Below are 24,480 nucleotides of genomic sequence, written 5' to 3'. Positions count from 1 at the left end.
GGACCCCAAGAAGTTTGCGCATAAAATTATTCTCCGCCACTTGTATACCCTTCACGTCCTTGTAGCCCCAAATATCACATCCGTACGTAACCATGGGAATACATTTTGCGTTCTAGACCTTCAGTAGTGCAGGGAGGGGTTTTGACCCTAGTCACCACGTCCACCACCACCATGTCCACCACCACCACCACGTCCACCACCATGTCTACCACCACCACCATGTCCACTGCCAACACCACCACCACGTCCACCACCGCCACGTCCACCACCACCACATCCACCACCTCCACCACCTCCACCACGTCCACCACCACCACCAACCGTGACAGGTAAATTGTCACTGGAGGGCAGGGGTAATAGGAATGTCAACCCCGGCTGTACATGGGACATTTAAGGATGCATTTGGGTGTGAGAAGACGGGAATAGGGGCTAGAAGTATTACACCAGACCGAAGATACATTTTGAAGAGGCGCAATGTCACAGGGGCTCCTGTAAAAGCACTCGCAGCATCTCTACCTCACAGTGGCATACCTGCACGAGCCACTCACTCAAAACAAGCATTGGCATAGCCAATAGGTCTCGCCTTTGGGACCTTATAAGTGTTTAGCTATGCAGCACTTGATGTTGTTGGACCAAGGATATTGTGCTGGATAACTAAACACTTATAAGGTCCCAAAGGCGAGACCTATTGGCTATGCCAATGCTTGTCTACTTTGCATCAGTTTTTTGCTAGTACCAATTCAGCAACTACACAGAACCACTTCAGCATCACTGCAGCACAACCTCAACAGCGCACCATCAGCACAGCACCAAATCAACATCACTAGGCACCCCCTGAGTGCCAACTCAGCACCACCACCTAAGCATGACTCAGCACAACCTCAGGGTCACTAAGCATCGCCTGAGCACCACCTCGGCATCAGCACAGCACCATCTCAGCACCACTTCATCAGTGCAGCACCGACTCAGCACCAGCACAGTTCCACCTCAGCACCAGCCCACCACCACCTCAGCACTAGCGCTGCACCACCTCAACATCAGCACAGCACCATCTCAGCATCAGCACAGCACCACCACGAGTACAGCCCCACCTCAGCATCAATTCAGCACTAACGCAGCACCACTTCAGCATCAGCACTACCGCTGTATCAGCACAGTATCACCTCAGAACAGCACCAACTCCGCACCAGTGCAGCACCACAACCTCAGCTTGACGTAGCACCACAGCATCACTCAGCACCACCTCAGTATCACCCAGCATCCCCTCTGCACCAGCACACCGCCACTTCAGTACTACCTCACCATACTTCAGCACCACCTGAGTATCATTTAGCATCACCTGCGCATCACCTCCGCATCAGCATACCACTTTCTCAGCACCACCTCAGTCTTCCCTCAGAATCTGCCATCTGTTGATTCTCTCCTAAAGTCTGTCTGCTGCTCATGTTGTAATTCCGGTACTATTTCCCAGCCTCCAACCTCCCGTTTTTTTATGTCCCCCCCCAATAACAAAAAATAAAACTATAACAAACAAGCATTAGGACAGGCAGGAAGAAGTTGCTAGAATTCTCTCTGGCTAAATACTTATAAGGTCCCAAAGGCGAGACCTATTGGCTGTGCCAATGCTTGTTTTATTTTGCCTTCGAACACTGGCTGTATAGAGGCGATCGCATGCACAGTGTTTCTCCACACAAGAAGTGCCCAAAGTTTGTCGATATATCTCCCCATTCCTTGTGTTCTCTCTTTAGATTAGGCGCTCGTATTGTCTGTATCTCCCAGTATCTGTGATTCCCATGTTTCTTTTCTACTGCACACCCTGCCACATAATTCCACAAGACAAATCCACTCCACGCCACACAATTCCGCAATTAACCGTTCCAATCCGCACCACCTCATTCCTCTCCACACCACATACATCCACTCCACTCCAAACCAAAACACATGGGTAAAAGACATTGTCATTTAAAACATCATCACCTCTAACTCTAAAAAATGCTAGACCTAGGGCCAGATGTACGACTTTTTTTTGCGGTCACAGAGGGGCATTTTGCCCTTTTGCGACTGCAAAAAACTGTAGCACAATGTACCAACCCTATTTTGCGAGTCGCTAATGTAATAGCGACTCGCAAAATACGGTTAGAGACTCGCTATTAGGAAAGGGCGTTCCAAGGGCCTCCATTCCTAATAGCGACTCTGAACCCTATGTAAGAATGCAAAACACTTGCAGTTTACCACCCTCTTTAAGAGGGTGGTAAACCATTCACAAACTGGAAGGGGTTCCCAGGGGAACCCTTCCCCTTTGTAAATGGGCGCACAAACATTTTTTAAGAGCAGGCAGTGGTCCCAGGGACCACCTACATGCAGTTAAAAAAGTAAACAAAAAGTTTCATTTCTTTTTTTTTTAATGCATCCATTTTCATTTAAGGAAAATGGGCCGCATTTTTTTAAAAAAATGCTTTATTGACAAAGCAGTCCCAGACATGGTGGTCTGCTGACCCCAGCAGGCCACCATCCCTGGCAGTGCAAGCCATTACCAATGGGGTCGCAAATTGCGACAGCCTCATTAATATGCATGAGGCATGCAGTTTGCCACCCCATTGGGAATTGCAAATAGTGTCTCTGACACTGTTGTACATTGATGTTTGCGACTCGCAATTTGCGACTCGCAAACATCAATGGTCGTACATCTGGTCCCTATTGCATTGAAAATGCTTGTTTCAGTTGACTGTGGATTTAGCCTATTTGACTGTTATTCCTCAATGAGCTTTCTTTTTTTAAAAAGTTTTCTGTGGTAGCAGCATGTTGAAACTTGTTACAGAAATGTTGCTTTATGTATTTAAAAAAAATAATAATAATAATAATTCAGAAAACATCTAGCTTGGCAGGCTATGGAGTTTTCACATCCTAAGAATCAGAGGCGCAACTAGAGGCAAATTTCGTGCGGGGGGAGGGGCTAATCAAAATTGCGGGGTTGGGGCTAGCTGTTCCAGCTATACGCAGAGTGGAGATGCAGGGACTCTAAGAAGGGGTGAAAAAAACAACAACGCCTCGTTAACAAGTAAATGGTCTTTTAAAGACCTGCGAAGTACTCTGGTGCGGCTGCAATAAGATGGACGCCAGACCAGCCAGCCCACAGCAGCTCAAGACCTGTCTGTGTGTGTCTGGGAAGCTGTCTAAGCCCGGGCTGACACGTACGACGGGAGGAGTGGGGGACTGAAGCCCTTTGAGCGCTATGGGCGTTGCACACCTGCTAAGAATACATAGTCAAAGTTTGTAATTGAAGTGTTCCGGGCTCCCCACACCCAGGCGGGAATATTCCATGTTTATGACCTCAGTGAAGGTTCCTTGGATTCAGAACAAGGACCACAAGTAAAAATGTAATCTCTTCTGCAGTTTTGCACTTCTATTTATGCGGATAATCTGCAGTAGACACGCTGTTTAATATATGGTTTGGAACAGTTCTATAAAAGAGAACCACTTCATTTTTGTGTGTATCGCATGGCATAGCCCCGAGTGTTAAAGAAAGATACTTTTTGAATAGAGTTATCATCTGAAATATTTCTCGTTTGCAGGTGTGTGAAGAAGCACGTTGTCCCAATATTGGCGAGTGCTGGGGCGGAGGAGAATATGCGACAGCTACAGCAACAATTATGGTGAGTTCCATCCAGCGCTGGTACCATTAAAATCTTGTCACAGCTCTGTACCGCAACGGGGTACCGACGGAGAGAGCGGGCCCCCTTCCCTGAGCTGTCGGCAGGTAGAGGTGAGGCTCCTTATCCAAATTATATGGATAATCCCAGTAATACCCTTCATCAACAAATTGGATTACTGGTGTATTATCTTCTTCTCCTTTTACTTTTTCACCTTTTCCACTAGCAGCAGCAATCGATGATATATTGTTGCTCCTGAAGAAAGCCCAGATACATCTTATTGATCACTATAGGGCTGAAACATGTCGACCTTGTTTTTTGTTGAGTAGTTTTAAATCAATACTACTCCTTGCACTGCTTTTTTAACCCTACCAGTTGGAGCAAGTCAATAAAGAATCGCTTTTTGCATCCACTAAGTAGTTTTAACTTCACCACTGCATATACACATTATCAAACTTTATTGCACTGCACTCTCACCACACTTATCTTTCACATATGGGATTTTAGCATCCTACTCTGTTACCATCTTGAGAAAACATCCCAAAGCTCCTACCTCACAGTGAGGGAGTTGTAGCCCTCAGTAGGACTAGGTTCCTACTGGGAGGAGAAACCCATATAATGAAGCATGCCACCTATGGTGGGTGAGGGTTCTTGTCCTAAAAGGAATTATCCCCCTGTTTATATGGGAGACAGTATGATGCCTCAGTCCTTCTAATATTCCATGCACGCTAGTTGTTGCATATTTGTGTGCCACTAGAGACCCGAGGTTGTTTTGTGTGAGTATTGATTATAATTAGGGGATATGCTCTTCGCCGGTCTTTAAACTCATTCCCTTGGACCCTCCCCCACTCCAGTTGTGTTAGACCATTACAATCTTGTCAATACATTTTGGCAATAGGTAACTTGAGTAGGTCTGTGATAAACAAGTGGGCTGTGTGCACTTAACACCAAATCTAAATGATACCCTCAATTGATTTTAGTAGATGCAGGAGCACAACTGATTAGGGTCAAAGTGCTTGACTATAGTAATTCTTCATTTTCTTCACAAAGTTTCAAATTGTGACTGATTGACTTTACATCCAGAGGAAGTATATTATTCCCATGAAAATGTGATTTACTGGCCTCAAACACAAATTTTATTTACTACCCAATACTCAGACCTAGAGGGGACGTTTCCACACACACTTGTTTGAATAGACTAGATCTAACAAAGTAATGTTGGGCACTTGAACTCCTTGCCTTTCTACGACTCATACATTTATCGGCGTGTGGAACGTCAGAATAGCCCTCTGAAGGGAAACACTATGCGAGTGTGTATCTTTGCTCACCGTTCCACAGTGCTCGGATCCCCGGGCGATCGAGTTACTCATTGTATAATAGTGACGTCTGCGCTATTTCTGTGGCTGGAACGAGACACCGCTCTCCTGAAGCGGATAAGCTCGTTGGATGGATTAGAGGTGTCGTCAGTCTGGCGGCGACTGCACGGGTACAATCACCGATGCAAAGGCTGCCTACCAGCGTGGAAGCAACAGGTGGAACTAAAAGAAGCCGCTTTTTTAAAATACAGCAGTTTGCAAGATTGTTGCTGCAACTGGATCTAAAAATAAAAAAATACCTGTCGCATTGAGAGCTGGCAGGTAGCCAGGAGCAGCATATACTTTGGAGGGCGGGCTAACGAACACAAAGAAGTATTTGGGGAAGAAGAGATGTAGTTTTTTTTTAAAGTGCTGTACTGACTATGATATTTAAAAAGCATCCTGGTAGGTCGCTCCCCCTCCACGCAGCTCCGACTGTGTGCCCCTGCTGCTGCTGCCGACTCGCTGGTAAGTGTCCTTTGGCTTCTGTGCCACTGCTCCCCCTCTCTGTGCCCCGTTTTTGTGCTCTGTGCCACTCGTTCCCCCCCCCCTTTGTGCCCCTTTTGCCTTCTGTGCCACTCTTTTTCCCCTCTTGTGCCCCATTTTGATTTCTGTTCCAATGCTTCCCCGCCGCTGTGCCCCCTGCTCCTCCCTCCCACCTCCCCACTTTTACCGGATGCTGCGCGGCTGCGCCGCTGGCGTGCCTAATTCAAGCCCGTCTGCGCCCATCCGCGCCTGGACCGCGCCCAGCGCCAGAACCCCTGGACCCCGCGAACGCCACAACACCAGACACCGCTACGACGCCAGCACCCTCCACGCACTCGACGCTGGCCGTAACCACACCTGCTTCCAGGCCGCCCCGAAACGGACCCACGGACCCTTCTCCTGCCGCACCTGCAGCTTCACCTGCAACAGAGCCACCAAACCTCCAAGGACTGGACCCAACCACCTACGCTGCATGATCCTCAACACCCGCTCCGCACGCAAACACGCCATCAAGCTCTGGGATCTGCTCGACACCTCCGCCCCAGACATGGCCTTCCTGACCGAGACCTGGTGGAACGACTCCTCGGTGCCCGACATCGCCATAGCCATCCCGGACGGCTACAAGATCACCCACAGGGATCGCGCCAACGGAATCGGAGGAGGAATAGCCATCGTCCACAAGTCCACCCTCAAGGTCGCCACCCACGCAGACGACACCCTCCACACCGCCGAACACCTGCACTTCCGAATCCACACTGACCCCAACACCACCCTCAGAGGAACACTTGTCTACAGACCCCCTGGACCCTGGGCTCAGGTCAGCGACTCCATCGCCGACCTCGCCAGCACCCACGCACTCGCCTCCACGGACTACATCCTCTTCGGGGACCTGAACTTCCACCTCGAGAACAACAACGACGCCAACTCCGCCACCCTGATCGACAACCTCGCCAACCTCGGCCTCAGACAACTCGTCACCGCACCCACCCCCGCCGCCGGGCACGCGCTGGACCCTGTCTTCTCCACAAGCACCCACGTCGCCTTCGACCACACCACCGAACTCCACTGGACCGACCACCGCTGCATCCATTTCACCTTCAAGAAACCAACCACGCACCACCGCACCCAACAGCTGCCTCGCCGCTGCTGGAGCAAAGTCACCGAAGACCAGCTGATCACCACCCTCGCCCAGAACCCACCCACAGACCCTACCAACCCAGACGCCGCTGCCCGCAACCTCAAACAGTGGATCGACGACTGCGCCAACACCCTCGCCCCGCTCAAGAAACACTCCAACAACCACGCCAGCAAGAGAGCCACCTGGTTCACCAACGAGCTCCAGACCTCCAAACGCGCATGCCGGAAACTGGAGAAGGAATGGCTCCACGAACACACACCGGACAACCACGCAGCCCACAAGGATGCCACCCGCAGACATCACCACCTCATCAGATTAGACAAGAGATCCTCCTTCAAAGACCGCCTGGATAACAACGCACACAACAGCAAAGAACTCTTCAGCATCGTAAAGGAACTCTCCAACCCCAGTGCCAACGCCAACGACATCCCGCCCTCACAAGAACTGCGACGACGACCGCCCGACTACACCAGACTCCACCTCCCCTGCGAACACCACCAGCACCAACCGCCTGACCTCCTCGTCCAACGTCAACGACGACGAGACACACAAGGTCATGAACTCCATCCACTCAGGATCTCCGTCGGACCCATGCCCACCCCATGTATTCAACAAAGCAGACGCAGCCATCGCACCCCAACTACGGAAGGTCATCAACATCTCCTTCGAAACAGCGACATTCCCCAAAAGCTGGAAGCACGCCGAAATCAACGCCCTCCTCAAGAAGCCCAAGGCGGACCCCAAGGACCTCAAGAACTTCCGGCCCATCTCCCTGCTCCCGTTCCCGGCGAAGGTCATCGAGAAAATCGTCAACATACAATTGGCCCGCCACCTCGAAGACAACAACATCTTGGACCCGTCCCAGTCCGGATTCAGACGAAACCACAGCACCGAGACATCCCTCATCGCCGCCACAGACTACATCAGGCGCCAACTAGACAACGGTGAAACAACAGCCCTCATCCTCCTGGACCTGTCAGCTGCCTTCAACACGGTCTGCCATCGCACCCTAAAGACACGCCTCCAAGAAGCCGGAATCCAAGAGAAGGCCTTCGACTGGACCACGTCCTTCCTCTCCGGCAGAACCCAGAGCGTCCGCCTCCCACCCTTCCGATCCGAAGCCACCGACATCATCTGCGGCGTCCCCCAGGGCTCATCCCTCAGCCCGACACTGTTAAACGTCTACATGGCACCCCACGCACAAGTGGCCGGCCATCACGACCTCAACATCATCTCCTACGCCGACGACACCCAGCTCATCCTCTCCCTCACCAAGGACCCACACACCGCCAAAACCAACCTCCACGAGGGAATGAAGGCCGTCGCCGACTGGATGAGGAGCAGCCGTCTGAAGCTGAACTCGGACAAGACGGAGGTCCTCATCCTCGGACCCACCCCCTCAGCCTGGGACGACTCCTGGTGGCCGACAACACTGGGAACAGCACCGACACCCACCGACCGTGCACGCAACCTAGGATTCATCCTCGACTCCTCCCTCTCCATGTCTAAGCAGGTCAACGCCGTCTCCTCCTCCTGCTACAACACCCTCTGCATGCTACGCAGGATCTACAAGTGGATCCCGACAGAAACAAGAAGAACGGTGACACAGGCCCTCGTCAGCAGCAGACTGGACTACGGCAACGCACTCTACGCAGGAATCCCAGCCAAACACCTACTACGACTACAATGCATCCAAAACGCCTCCGCCCGACTGATCCTCCATGTCCCACGCCGCAGCCACATCACCCTCCACCTGAGAGACCTACACTGGCTCCCCGTCAACAAGAGGATCACCTTCAAGCTCCTCACCCACACACACAAAGCACTCCACAAAGCCGGACCAGCCTACCTGAACAGCAGACTCCGCTTCTACACCCCCACCCGCCAGCTCCGCTCCGCCAGCCTCGCCCTCGCTGCTGTCCCCCGCATCCAACGAACGACCTCCAGCGGCAGATCCTTCTCCTACCTCGCCGCCAAGACCTGGAACACCCTCCCTGCCCACCTACTGCAGACCCAAGACCTACTCGCCTTCAGAAGACTCCTCAAGACCTGGCTCTTCGAGCAGTAGCGGCACCCCCTCACCCCCTCAGCGCCTTGAGACCCTCACGGGTAAGTAGCGCGCTTTACAAGTACTCTGATTGATTGATTGAATGCGAAACTGGTACATTTAGCAAGAAATTACACAGGGTTCTATATGCCTGCTATTAACACGCTTCCTTTTATGCCCAGTGACCTTCCCATTTCTTTAAAATTAATTATTCAAACCACATATGCATTTAGCGGTCCAGTTCACCAGTCTGTGCAGAACATGACGTGCAGTGCCGTCAAACAGATTCCGCCTACTGGGTAAGGCTTACCTTATGATAGATCACTTTTATGGCATGCAGAAGGGCAGAATCTGTTTCAAGACTCTTTGCCTGAGATATCAATGCTTGAAAAGCCAGGCCTCTCTAAAACCTCTATTGCAAGATCTCACCACATGTTCCGCAGAGATGGCCTTTGAGGGCTGATCGTTACTTGCTCACTGTTTGATCTCCTAGATTCGCGATAGGAAATAATGCTATTCAGGTGCGGACCCAAGGGCGTAAATTTCCTCCAGACTCTGAAAAGCTCTGCTTGCGGAGATGTCAGCTTTCCAAGATTGTATTTAGTCTTTCCGTCTTGCCAAGTGCAACGTAGTTTGCCATGTGTTTTGGAAATGACTCGGATGAAATCATAATGCACAGCAATTCCTTTTAGCAACCAAGCAATCTAGGCTAACATATTCAGTTGGGATGTGTTGAATGCCTAAACTGCTGTCTCCCATTTAAAGAAGTTTTGGTTCAATTTAGTTTTCAGTTTTTTGCATCGACGAGCAGCTCTTCATTGAAATGCTTCTATGGGATCGAATTTGTGGCAGTACATTTTATATTGAGTCCAAATAATTTAATAGGTAATCGGTAGAATTGGGCTATATATTGTGAAGGAGTCCAATGTGTGATAGACATGTTTCGGAGGCTGTGATGGCTGATTGCCAGTACACTTGTCTGTAAACACTCCCTCAAAGGGAACAACACCCTCCAAAGGTGCATGGGCTATGTCCAGAAATGTGGATAGGCTATGACTAGAAATATGCAGGAATATCGTTGAAATTGGATTTTGTTTCTGTCTCACCAAACTCCTATTTAAGTGACTTTGTGGTAGTGCGGACAGTAGAGCATCTTCTATATGACTGTTGACCTATATGATTAACAGCTTAGCGGTCACTCTCAATGAGAATTCCAAAAACAATACAGGTTGAAAACCTCTGTGAGCAGTTATGCAGCATTTAGTAGGGAGAGAACTATGAGCATAACCTTGAAAGACCAGGCGCCATGATCATGAGATACAGAGGTAAGGAATCTTGTCTAGCTTTGGTTCCAAAGGTCGTTAATTACTTTTTACTCCACCGAGTAAGATTACTTTTACAAATGGATGATGGCAAGCATCTGACATTAAAAGCTAGATAATGCCCTACAAAGTGTGTGGTTTGACACTGCTTCCCGTATGCCTGACAGCGTTACTGCAGGAAGCATTTTCCTTCATGTTTGTTTTGAAAGTTGAGAGTAAAAATACTCCGAAAACGGCCACTCTCACCAAACCTTTCACTTCACTAAGATGAGCAGTATTTGTGCTTCCCTGTCTCTACTACTAATTAATAGCACTACACTCACATTTGGTAATGACTGGATCCCATGACTTGAATTCACTCGTGGTCTTCCATCGATGATGTATACATCCTCTAGAATAAACTATTTACTTATTCTTGAGTGCAGTTGCTGTAAAAGGAAATTCACGTGCAGAGAATGTATTATTTTTTTCTGGCACAGAAAATCATTATGTTATATTCAGTTGCATTAAAATTCTTTTGGTTGTTTCATTAAAGGGTTCATCTGATAGGACAGTCATTTAAATGAAATATGGAAAAAAGTATTATATGTTATGTTATGCTATTTTAATTTATTCAGCGCCCAGCTACTCGGAAGTGTCCCGGCGCTATAGACCGCTGGGGAACCCGTCCTGGCTATCCCTGTGAGATGGTCCCTTTCTGGGTATCTCCAAGGTGAAACCAGGCATCCCCGGCGTCTGTGGGGGGCCGTTGTAGAGATGAGGCAAGCTTAATGCCCAGAGTTGCCGAGTGTGTTGCTGGTTAGAGTAGGTACCGAGGCGAGAATTATCGAGTCCGTTTTGACCCTGGTCCACGACCCTGCCGCGTCGGGAATTGAACCCTAGTCCCTGGCCGATTCTCTGCTTACGGGTCTGCCGCCTCTAACCAGCACTCTGACACTGTGTGTATGCTTGTCTTTGACTTTCTACCTCAACGTAATTTTTGTAAATAGGCTATCTTGTTTTTTACACTTTATATCCTGTGGTTTTATTGCCCACAACATTTTTATGGGAATTTTAAGATTTTAGTTTGTCTAGTAATATTATCTTTTTGACACAATCCACTTGTGAGCTTTCTCTGAAGGCAGCGTTTAGCCCACATGTTTAACAATTGCATTAACATGTTCAATTTTGTATGATTAACCTGTAGCAGGGTGACTGTAACCTTTATAATATTGATTAAATGTCACACCAGCTTTTTCCAGTGACTGTAAATGTTGAACCACAATGACCATGGTTATGTGTTATAGGTTTGGTATTTTATAAGCTGTACAACTTGATTTGATAGCCATGGAGTATTTATATTGATGGAATATTCAGTCTATTTTAGATATGTTGCACGATTCAGGTTAAAGTACAAAGCTCTTAAAATATGTTCTTTATTTTCAGCTGATGGGAGATACGTGTACTAGAGGCTGCAGATTCTGTTCAGTGAAAACATCAAGAAATCCAGGCCCCCTGGACCCCAATGAGCCATACAACACTGCAAAGGCTATCGCTGATTGGGGTTTAGACTACGTTGTCTTAACGTCAGTGGACAGAGATGGTTAGTGTATGAAGCTTATAATACTGAGATGGTGAGAACATGAGTTCTCTTGAGTTGCAATGTGATTAGCAAGCCTCTTCAGCCTGTATTTGCATTTGCTCAATCACCATTTGGAGGCGGATATACCTAACTCAGTCCTCCAGTTCTCCCAGACTTTACCTGAAGCACAACAACAAAAATCTGTACAAGCTCTTAAAAACTATTTAACGTTAATCGTAGTTTTAAACTTAACAATTAAATTATGATTTTCTTTTTTATTCTAAATCATCATTCTTGCATCATCAAATTGCCAGCCCCACATCAATGTCTATTTGCTTTCAGTGTTTTCTCTCCTTCTGCATTCCCTCAAGCACCCAAATCCAGCTACAAACTACCAGTGTCAATACCTGACTTGAAAGGACCACCAGCATTATTTTTTACACATGCCCAACAGACTAGTTGAGTGGACGTCGAGAATAACAAAAACATTTCATTTGGTCTTGGTTTCCTTTAACGCATTGTGGCTACAAGGGATGCAACAAGTTGCACTTCCCTATATGGCTACCTCTTGTACTTTGTGATGACAAACAAAAGTTTGAATGCAATTTTTATGAAAGTTTTGAAATTGCACAAATGCATTATATAGACACAGGTGGCATTTGGTCGCACGGGCAGTAATTGGAGCATATTGATGCAGTGTGTTAGTGGGTGATGGGAATTATACATGGCCATGAACATCAGTTGTTGGATCACAATGATACATAGTATGATGTCAGAATAGTACAGTATGTGTTTTAGGCCTTCAAGAGGGTCTTTTGTCTAGGGGTTAGATTTGTGTGCATGACGGCGCTTTCTACAAGTCAACGTCCTCTTGTAATTTGTCACCAGTTCTGGTTAGATTCATTTTTATGTAAGCAAAAACTACATCGTTTTGTAAATTTTAATGCTGTATTTGACAAAGTGAAGAGATCTATACTATGGCATGAGTTACTATAAATGAGCGCTGATAGTTCTTTATTCTACATGATTAATGCTTTAAACCTGGAAGTTACCCGCCATAAAACTCTATCTTATCAACCTCACATAACTGATTTAGATGCAAGAATTACTCAATGTTTTAAAAAAAAGATTCTCTTTGCGTGTTTGCAGGTGGAACCTATGGCCCATTATTAAACACTTTTAAAACAAAAATAAATGCTTTGTTTTTGTGCTGTGCATCAGATTTTGTTTCTGACGTCAAACATGACCTCCGTATAATAGAGTTTGTTAGAGTCAGAAAATGATTTGCCATCAGTCTGTCCATGCCTTACTATATTGTTCTCTAGAGTAGGGTATTTTGCAGTCTCTTAAAAAGCAGACAGGCTACTTTAATTTATTGTAATAGATTGAAAACTGCTGCTCAGCATACCATGGGAGTTTAAGTGCTTTTCCAACATCAGTTAGAGCGCAACATATAGCAACCTTATCACAAGAATGTTTTGTGTCATGAAGGTTGGAAGGGCGCCCTCATCTCTTCCAGTATGAATGTAATATATGTTTGAAACTCAGTGCTGCATAATACCATATCTGCCCCTTACTTAAGCTTCTCAAAGGAGCATATTGCTTTGATGTCAATTTCTATAAATAGATACGTTTGATTCAAGGGAAAAAAATGTTTTTCTCTCTCTATCTTGTATTGAACTAGATCCTTCTTCCGCAGTCTTTTTCTTCTTCAATTGAGAACTTCGATTTTTTTATGTGTTAATAAATATCTGCTTATAGTAAAGCGGTTCAGATATTATGGAACACCGAAGACTGCACCATGATTCTTTCTGCCTTTGGTGTGTGTTCCCCTGTCTACTTCTCACCGCAATGGTCTCTGTCACTGAGATTGGCTGCTTGGTTCCAGATATCTTCACTAGTGGCCAACGTGAGTTTGTCTCTCGGAATCCTGGAGATTATTTTTCGTACCTTGGAAAAAAAAAAACTCTGGTTCATGCACTAGGATCAGAAACAAATGTTTGACCCTCTGTTGTACAGATGTTTCTTACTCTGTACGTTGTGGTATTCCGGTCGAATCCTGCACATCACTGATTGGTGCCTATAAGAATTCTAATCCTTAATGATTTTAGTTGCAAGCTTTACTATCATGAGATATTATAACCGACCCCCACCCTACCTGTCTGGAGACCCCATCTCATCTTAATGCTGTATAATGGTATAATGGTACACACACTAAGGGTTGCCAGTGTGGGTGCAGTGTGATGTTCCACCTTGGGTAAACTACAAGTCCAGTTTTCCACTACTTCACATTACTTACCAATTACCTAATGGAACTAATGATGGATGATCCTTTTGTAGATTTTATATTTACGGGAGATTTTAATTTAAATTTGTTAGAATCTTTCATAAGAGACGATATTACACAGTCACAAGATCAACAATGGCTTATTCCAGAGCAATCAATGGACATAACAACTAAGCCCAAGAAAAATAAAATAGGCATACATTTTTTGAAGGACATGGAAGCGATGGGATTGCGAATATTCAATGGGAGATTCCCGTCGGACTCACTGCCAGCATGATCGTTTCACTCATATAATTCTAAGTCGCGGATCGATTATACGATGGTATCACTAAATATTTTTAACAACTGTACCTCGTACTTCTTAAAGAAGCTGCCAGATAGTGACCACAGCCAGCAAATAATTCTTACAACTTTTATAAGTAAGAAACATCAAATGTATCGGACAATGCAAGGTCAGATTGGAACGATCATTTACAGGAAGTTAATCTGGAAACCAAGCAATAAAGCACGCACCAATGATCTAGCTCAAAACCTGGTTCATGAGTGCTTTAAAAAAAAAACTTCTATGTCCGCAGTTGATCAATGGGTAAATTTTACATGCAATTTAGTTAAATCATACAGCCCTTTTATTGAAACTACGTACAAACATGAAACGTGATTGGAAAAATGACAAATAAAAATCAACCCAACTTATACTGTATGGAAAATGAAACACACTCGAAATAATCTCAGGAAGCAGTTAATTAATTTTCCAAATAATAAAGAAACAATAACTAGTATAAAAACATGAAATCCAAATTTGAGGAAATGAATTTGGAATTTTGAACCAAAGCTAATCAAGATCTTTAGACAAAAATATTTTATGCTAGTATTTAAGGAAACCTAAGGGATTTTTGGAAAATGATAAACAGTCTAGTAAGACCGGATAAAACGGTTGTAGTATCCGTGTTAACTGAGACCAAATGGGTTAACTTCTTAGTAAACCATCTAAATACGGACTGGAAATTAAAAAATAGGGAAAATAATCTTAAAAGGAAGGAATTTTTTACAGAACAGGATAATGTAATTGAAATAACACAAGAACAAGTGTTTAAGTTAATAAAAAAGCAAAATGACGGGGCACCAGGCCCTAACGGTATCCCGTTTGCCCTGTATAAGGAGGAACCAGCCCTATGGGCTGAATACTTAACCAAGGTCTTTAAGGAAGTACTTAGGATAGGTGTAATACCAGAATCCTAGAGAGGGTCATTAATATCTCCCATCTTTAACAAGCATTTGCAATGCAATAGGTCTCGCATTTACCCGAGTTAAAGCTATTGGCATTGTAAATGATAATGCCTTTTATTTATGTTTTAAAAAACGAAAACAAAAATAAAAGACATTTTATTTGCAATGTCAATAGCTGAAACTCGCGTAAATGCGAGACCTATTGCATTGCAAATGCTTGTGCTATTTTGCAAACAACTGATAGTATGAGCTCATGCGGCAAACAGATAAACAGGTCAGTAGCCAGACTGAACAAGGTCCATGCTAACACAGCTAAGGTTGTGTTGCTTTCTAGCAAGCTAACCACACAGACCATTTTTCACATAAAAAAGTACCAAAACACTGAAAGTTTTGAAACAACCTCTAATGTTAGTTTAGGAGAACACACTACTTCACAACTTGCAGAAGGCAGGCTTTTGACATCTTCACACTGATTCGGTTTCTTTCAACAGACCGATTAGGAAAGATATTACCGGCACTTCCGCAAAAAAAGAAAGAAAAAAAAAGCAAACTTTTTTTTTCAGAGATAAAGTAGTAGAAAGAAAACTGCTATGTACAAGAAGAGATACAAACATGTGATCCGGTCCCAAAATAGTGATATGCCAAGAACGGTTCTTCAAGGTTCAACACCCTGCCCTCAGGACAGCCCTGCCTGTCAATTCCAGAGTCTTATTTTGAAGTATTAAATGTGCGGATGGCTATCCAATACAAGGCTGGTCTCATTCCAGATTCAGACCTACTTGCCTGAGGAAATTTCCTCATACCTACCAACCCAATTAAAAGCTTTTTGAAAACTCTTAAAGATTGATCTCTTCAGTCTTCTCCTGAACGCACGAATATACTGCAGGTGTTTATTACTGTACGTTTGTGAATCACTGCTCCCAATACTAATGCATTTAATATATTGTTATTTCTAAATACATTGCTGCACACGAAACACAAAAACACATTAATAAAAAGTTAAACAACTTCTAAAGCAAGCACCAGCACCAGGGCAACATTACCAATAGTTTTGGAAAGAACTTGGAAACGGATTAAAATAAAATCACGTTTTAAAAAAGCCACACATCTTTGGTACCTTTTATGCACAATTTACCTTTTCTAGTATAATTTAGACAACACTCTTAAAGAACAGGGTCGACAGCTGCTCAATACTCTGAGTGGGTGGGTGATATATTTTATAAATCACTTCCCTGCGTTGTAAAGCTGTATATAAAAAGTTTGACTCATTAGACAACTTACAGCGCACTCTTATCAAACGAAAGACTGGGTCTCCCTCTTAAGGATAAGAAGCGGTGAGCCTCTGTCCAGCGAATACATCACCACGGACCACGAGAGCGTAGATAGCCGTTACGAAACACACACACAAAGGGTTTATAGCAAGATCCGCACAACCACTACTAGACCTTACACGGCTCAATGCAGGCCTAACAACCTCATCAGGGCAGCGACACACACCCACAATAAAACAGCCGAGCAAAAGAGAACAAAGAGACCTGTGAAGAGAGACAAATGTGCACACTGACCACAAATGAGCCACACCCCACAGACACTCATACAAAGCTTCTCATAAATAAAATAAATGTGTTCACGGAAAACAAAAGAACCACTCCCTACAGGCACACGGATACTAAGGTTCTTTGTTGTAAAGCATATGCTGATAAACCACACAGACAGGCACAAGTAAACAAAGAGATACGAAGACGAGAAAGCTGGCGGGAGCTTAAACATGACCGACAGCACCGCCCCCTGAAATAGCAGTACACACACCCGAGGTGACTCACCCGGACACGGGAGCGCGAGCTCGTCCGGCGGTGATGTGGTCACCTGGCGCGCCGCCAGGGCATGAGTCATCGTCAACCAGAAGAGCAAGAATGAGCCGTTTCACGAGACATGGGAGCGGAAGGGGGACGATGAATGAATGCAAATATATCTGCGGGAACTCGAAGGTGCCTAACCAACCAGGAACCAAGGGCAAGCTCGTGTAACAACTAAAAACCGAAAGCCAGCTTGTTCCCTTCAAGGAAAGTATACTGAGCTGACGAAATGGCAGGTTTGTTAGTTGGGAGATAAAAAAAAAAAAAAGACAAGCCTGGCGGAGCGTGGCGCGCGCGTGCTTGGGGGCGGGGGAGCGCATTCCAGGCGGGGGAGCGGACCCTTTGAAGTGCTCCCAAAAAGCAGATTGCATGGCGGCACGATGCGCGTGCTAGCCATGCAATCCGCTTTTTGGGAGCACTTTTAAAACCCGCTTACAATAGTATCGCTTTGCGATCGTTTACGCGATAGCAAGGCGAGACCTAAAAAGGGAAACTGGACCCTGCCTGAGAACTACAGTCTTATAACACTACAAGACACGGACGCAAAACTGTTTGCAGCCATATTGTTATCAAGCTTATCTGACTGGGTAAAGGACAAATGCATTCTCCCGCCAAACCAAACAGGTTTAATTAAAGGTTTAGGAACAGCCACTAATATTTTGGCCCTATCTGTATTAATGGACAAAGCAATCACAACTAAACAACCTTTGTATTTATGCTTTGTCGACTTCAAATCGGCTTTCGATTGCGTGGATTGAGATCGATTGTGGGATAAGCTACAAAAGCAAAGGATCCCTCCCCTACTACTTAAGCTGATTCGCCTTTTATATACTTCTACCTGGGTCAGAGTGCGGATGGGGGATGGCCGGACACTCACAAAAGAAATACCAACAACAGGAGGCCTTAAGCAAGGGTGCGTACTGGCCCCACTACTTTTTAACTTGTTCTTAGTAGACTTAACGGAAGCATTGAACGATATAAACGCCCATGCACCTAAACTTGCTGATAAGCATATATCAAATTTACTATATGCGGACGATGTTGTACTCTTAAATAATATAAAAGTGGGCCTACAACGTCTAATAACGACAACATTTGAGTATTCAAAAGAAATCAGGATGGCAATAAATGAAACAAAAACCAAAGTTATGGTGATTACAAACAATTCAAGACTAAAACACAAATCTAAATGGTTTCTGGGAAAGCTGCAATTAGAACAAGTAGAAACCTACAGATATTTGGGTCTTTTATTTAATGATAACGGAAATTTTCTTTCACAAAAACTTGACATTTATAGGAAAGCAAATTCTTTGATAGCTGCATTTAGGACTATCCAAAAATCAATTGGCAACCTAACTTATCGTCCCTTCCTAAAGGTGATATCCGCTAAATTGCTTCCTTCTCTAACATATGGTAGTGAGGCTCTAAATGGAAAAGACGCAGTTATTATCAATAGCGCCGTCTCGAAAACCTTTAAAACCCTCTTTCACCTTCCTAAAAATGGCTCACAAGCACAAGTTAGGCTGGAATTTGGATTAAATAATCAACTGTACGAAAGAAAAGGACAAGCAATTAAAGTTTGGAGTAGAATAAAAAACGACCAAGATAACCCAATGTCTCAGTTACTATGGAAGGAAATTAAGGAAAATCATCGGCCTGGAAATATTTAGATACGGCACTGGATGAATTTGAGGTTAGGCCGATTTGGGATACTACCATAACGCAGGAATCTTTAAAAAAAACTATTAATAAAATAACAGATCTATCATTGATAAGAGACAAAGCCATACTTGTAAAAAGAAAACATGCTTGGCCCATTATAAATGGTAACTCAAAAAAGAAGGTACAGCTATATTTGGTTACGCCATGGTCGTTGAAAAACAAACACATTTTTATTAAAGCACGATTTGGTGTATTACCGGGATTATGCCATTTACCGCCGTGGAAAAAACTAGAAAAGGACACATTATGTAGACTATGCAAAACTGGCGAGGAAAATATTATCCATTTATTGTGCCTCTGTCCTGAATTGAAAAATGAAAGAGTGACTATGTTAAAGAGACTATTTAACGACCAAGGAGTAAGAACGTGTAGACAGGCCTTGATACTATGTTTATCCGCAGACCATATACTCATGAATTCTGCCTTAGTAAAATTTTTAATGACAGTGTGGAAAAAACTAGATGAGCGTAAAACAGGAGATTAATAACTATTATATTTTGTAAATTTTTATAGTTACACATTTTATTATGTATATTTTATATGGAGAGTTGTACAGAATTTTTAAGATTGGCTTTCTTATAACTGTATATAATGGTTTATTATATGAACTTGTATTATTGTAAGATTTTAAATAATCAAACAATAAAGGATACTACACTCGTAAAACTACTTCACATAGAAGTCGAATAAAGAGGTGTTTTGATGTAGAGGTAAATAGACTTTTCTCACTACAGTGACTCACCTAGTCTTACAGTTTAACTGTGTCACACCTGCTATCCACACTGGACACACACACACAAAACCCCCTCTCCGTCTACAGGCACACACACTTGGCTTACACAGAATAAACATGTACTGAGGTTTCGGGAAGTTGCCATTCCTTTAAAGGGGTTCATGAATTCATGAGACTTCTCATTACACCATGGCTCCCATTTTAGTTTCTGAAGTGCTCAAGTTATTTTCTCCTTTGCATGTTTTTAGGTCTCGCCTAGCGTCGCAGCGCATGCGCTGCTCGCTCTGCGAGGTCTATTGTCGTCGAGTTGATTTCGGAAGTGGAGTGGAAGCTCCGCCCATGCTTTTGATTGGCACGCGTCATCCTTTATGTTAAACGCTGGCCTCCGATTGAAAGTGAGGCTTTTTGGTGACCGCCCTGTCTCCTTTAGGCCCCACCCACCCGGACTGGCTCGTTTGCTTGACCGCTGTCGTGAGGGTATTTCTTATCTAAAGGAGGCGTGTAGTGACGGATCATGTTTCCGAAGTTAGTCTGTGAGCTCTACTTTCTTTAATGAGTTTTTCCCACTGCAGGCAGGCACAACACTCATGGCGCGCTTTCACTTTCCTATTTTTTTTTTTCATTTGCGCAATGGTGTGGCGACAGCTTGTTAAAACGGGTTTATTTTGTCATTTGTTGTTTTGATGTCCATTGGTTTGTATTGTTATATTTAATTGAGTTTCCTTTCTTTGTGCTTGGCTATCGGTAGACCTATTTGTAGAAAATAGGATTCCAAAATCCCAGTAGCTTTATATATGTCACTTGCTCTCTTAGTGGTATTAATTTTGTCATCCTTAAAATGATGAAAGGCTGAGTATGCACACAGGAGTATTTTGAAAATGTATCTTCAGTGACAAGATTGCCATTCAAGTACCAGGTTGACAAAGCTTCTGGAGCGTAGTTAAGTCGATGAAGCAGTGTATAGAATGCGACCATTCTTAGAACAGATGTTCAATATTCTGAAGTGTGAATAAACAAGAACAGTGCCACGGTTATATTAAGTTCCACAGGTGACGGCGTAAGTAGACAATTTGGGTTTATTAATTTATTTTGCATCATTTTTGTATGTCTTGATTCCTGTCACATGAATTGGTCTCTCTGTTCAGTAGGATTACTCAGCCTGTAGAGGGGACTTTGCTCAGCCAACACGGGCAATGCCTCAGGGCAGCCAGTGAGCTTGGGGCTTTTTCAAGGCCTAGAATGCCTTAGGCGGATCGCAGGTGAAATATATGTTCATCAGCGCCCTGTACCTTGGTCAAGTTCACATAACGGTTACTCTTGGGGAACTTAAGTGAGAGGTGGGTTTCATCCTGTCCTGTAGCAGGGGCACCCCTAGAGTGGTCTGTATTTAGCAAACCCTGCCATTGCACAAAAGCTGTTAGTTTTGGTGGGCACCTGATGACGATACTGCTCAGCTATTTCCTCTCGGCCAACGCCAAACCGGATGCTCAATGGACTAGCTGCAAAGGGTTGGTTGAGTGTGTTGCGTTAACCGGAAGAGGAAGCAGCTACCTACGTTGGTTGGCCGAGTTGATATTAGGGTGTAGATTTCTGACGCCACTAAGCTGCTCTCCCGTTCACCCTGTGGCACGGCCTAGCCAATTACTCCCCTATAGTTGTTGCTGAGTTCAAAGTGGATGGGGTCAAGGCTGTAAATACATCATTGTTTCAGTATAGACCATAACAGTGAAACATAACTGTAAAAACATTCATTATAGACTACTGAAAATCATGCACAACCTAGAAATATTAAAACAGAGTGCCTTTAGCATCAGCATGTGCAATGGATAGATAATGCAATAATAATCTCACAAGGTACATATATTGGTTGCATTGGATGGCTTCCGCAACGGCTTTTACTCCAAATAAGCCATGCAGACCGGAAGTAACGCGCTAAGGAAGAGTATATTATTTGATCATCCGTTCTACGGCAAATTAGTGCATGATGTTAAATGGAAGGATTTCATATAACAGAACAAGTTATTTTTGTCGAGATGCTAGTGTCTTTTTGGCAAAAAAGCATAAAAGTGCATTGTAGTGTCTAGAATCAGAACGAGTTGAACCTCACGTTTTACTGAGTTATGGGCAATTGGCGGATTTATATAAATATTGTGAAACAAAGTCTTAATTTTAACGAAAGAACCAATTGAGTTTGGTCCGGATACAGTAAGACATATTAAAATGGAGATTCATACTTATCAGGGATATTAACACATAGATGCATCACTCCAAGTACTGAGAAGGCCTTGATAAAGTGGAACATGTGTCAGCAACTAAATACAATAATATAACGATTCAATGTTTGAAAGAATTTGGGATGGATGATATACGAAAATATCAACAGAATAAGCGCAATATTGTACTAAACATTGATTTTAAATTGCCTTCCTTTCTTGTGTGTGTTTGATTACTGGGAAGAGTATGTGTTCATCTGAAAGGGCCGTAGCCTGCTGTTGGCCTTTAGTATTTCACTCTTTGTAGCTCCCTGAAAACCATTGTGCTTGAAGTCATTGGGCCTTCAGAATGGGGGGAGGGGAGTCTTTGTGGCAACGTCAACGTGGTAAACACCTGTACCCAAGTCTGTTGATCCTAAACTTGAAGAGTCTTTGGGGGTGGGGTCACTGCTACCTTCTCTTAACCCGTGTGTTTGTTGTCAAAGGCCTTGTTAACTGGGGGAGCCAGGGAAGGGTCGGCTGCCCCCTCCAAGGCCATCTCACACAAAAAAAGCAAGAGGGGGGGCGGGGCAGTTTGGGGACTGCAGAGTATTGCTTTCCAAACGAGACAAAGGCAACATGAAACTCAGTTTGTATTACATTTGGCATCTGTAACTTTTACGGACTAGGTCTCAGTACAGCAGAATTTACACTGGCACATAGACGTTTTAGCAACTAAACATGTTTTTAACCATTTTATATTTGTGAATGTCTTAATTTGCATTCTGCCGAGTTGTCCTGCACTAGAGGGACATTTTACCTCAGTTCCAGATGCAATGTGTTTGGGCTTCTTTAGCATACCTTTTGTGTATATGTAGAACATTTGATTGTTCATTTGAATAACAGTCACTTGTGTACTGCCCAAAGGATGTATGTCGAGCATGCCCCCTCCCTCATGGAAAAGAAGATGCTTGCATTTTAGCATATAGGAAATTGTAATCTGAACGGCTTGCTGTGCGTGTGTGTTTCATTTAAATGCTAATGTCCCAAGGGAATGCAAAAGATTTACCCGGGAGGTGCGAGAGCTGTGTCTATAGAAGTAAACCTCAGGAGTGGAAAGCCTGCCCTGTTTTAACCCTGGGTATGGTTAGAGGGCAGAGTGGACAGTTATGGTAATCTGTTGGCATGAATCACCTACCCATGATATAATCTTGACATGTATACAGCTCTTTAGGCTGGCAAGCCTTCCAGATGTTTTGAGAGATGTATGGGCTACGCGGCGCAGCCTATAGGCATGTATGCCCGCGTGGTTGTGAGATCTGAACTCTGCCTGGGCTCGGCACTAAGGATGGAGCATGGAGCTCTCGAATCAATGACGAGGATTGTGTTTCACAGCTGTTGTTCCTGGTGTACGGCGGCCACCCTTCCATTTGTTGCAGGGTGCTGGAGAGAGTTTTTTTCAGGGGAGCTCTGGGCGACTTAACATGTGGGGTGATTCTCTTCTCACGCTATGAAGTCTCGGACACGCTGACAATGTTGTGCCCTTTACATTTTTGCAGGTCTTGCTTGTTTTAGATATGTCCTTCTGTACATTATTTTGCTTTTTTAGGTCTCGCCTGGCGTTGCAGCGCATGCGCTGCTCACTCTGCGAAGGCTTCTTGTAATCAATACACTTTCAGAAGTGGTGTCTCGACTCTGCCTGTTATTTTGATTAGTTTGCGTCACTCGTTATGGTAAACTGTGTCTTTTTATTGTAACTGAGGCTTTTTAGTTCCTCCTGGTTACCGCCTTGTCCTCTTTTAGCCCCGCCCACCCGGATTGGATCTTTTACTGGCGGCGTGACACGGTCTGGTTTATAATTACTCTCTCTGCACTTTTTTGTTTACCATTACTGGCAGGTGGGATGTGCGTTTAGCATTGTTACGTTTGTCTAATAATGTTTTTTTTTTTTTTTACTCGCTCTGCACTTTTTTGTTTACTATTACTGGCATGTCTGTTTTATGATTACTTGCTCGGCACTTTTTTGTTTACCATTACTGGCATGTGGGATGGCCGCCCCTCCTCCTCCTCACATCCTGGAAGAACAATGAGACAATAGCACGGGCCTCGCGGTGCTGTATGGAGAGTCCCAGGGTTAGGTCATGGCATGGCGGGAGCCCTGCTTTGTACCCCGTGACCCCTCGGGCTGCCGAGCTGCTTCCCTGCTTCATGTAGAGTTTTTGTGAAACAATGCACGTATTGCCGCCGTAATCAAGACCTCAGTAATTACGTACGGTATTGAAAGACCCACGGTACACTGGAGCGACTTGTTTGAACAGTATAATCTTGTTTCTAGGGCGGTAAATCAGAAACGACGCCGTGTGCGTTGTCCGTGAGAAAGAGCAAAAGAACCACACTAAAGTGCATAATATTTTGGGATGTTCTCGGGTTGTCTCAGCCTATCGTGATATTGGAGAGCTGCATCTTGTGGCGCACGGGGTGTTTACACTACCCTGGCCCTAAAGCTTAGGCGGCGACAGCTCCTCCTTCCTGGGCAGGGCACCTCGGGGAGATGATGCTTTCACTTTCACTTCGGAGTTTCGCTCTCTCGCCTAGCTCCTGCTTCCATGCATGTTGACCTCTGGCACAGTGCTGCGGGGGGCTGGAATCGACGTCAAGGCGCTCAGGAGGTTCCTTGTGATTTGTTTAAGGTCGTTTCTAGTTGATTTGTTCGGGTTACCAGGTGGCCATGGCGTAAGGGAATAGATTGTGTCTACGGTTGTGTAGGTACAGTTGTTGGCTGTTCAGCTTCCGCTCACAGCTCTACACCCTACCCCCCAACACCTCCCACCTGTCCAGTTCTTTTAATCTCACCATGCTATCCTCCCACCTCCACGTCCGCCTGTATTTGTGTATTGTGGTAAT

The 24,480-nt window shown here is 44.7% G+C and overlaps 1 protein-coding gene across 1 annotated transcript in view; it reads left to right on the top strand.

Annotated features, from left to right (window-relative positions):
- The window catches only part of LIAS (lipoic acid synthetase), a 240,983-nt gene that overhangs the window by 121,374 nt on the left and 95,129 nt on the right, over positions 1 to 24,480 (top strand). The window contains exons 4-5 of the mRNA XM_085642245.1: positions 3,573 to 3,653; positions 11,424 to 11,580. Coding sequence (XP_085498371.1) covers positions 3,573 to 3,653; positions 11,424 to 11,580 — 238 coding nt within the window. The remainder of the gene's footprint in view (positions 1 to 3,572; positions 3,654 to 11,423; positions 11,581 to 24,480) is intronic.

This window comes from Triturus cristatus, chromosome 2_2, assembly GCF_964204655.1.
Source record: "Triturus cristatus chromosome 2_2, aTriCri1.1, whole genome shotgun sequence".
NCBI lineage: Eukaryota > Metazoa > Chordata > Amphibia > Caudata > Salamandridae > Triturus > Triturus cristatus.
This window is presented reverse-complemented; position numbering and strand designations above follow the sequence as displayed.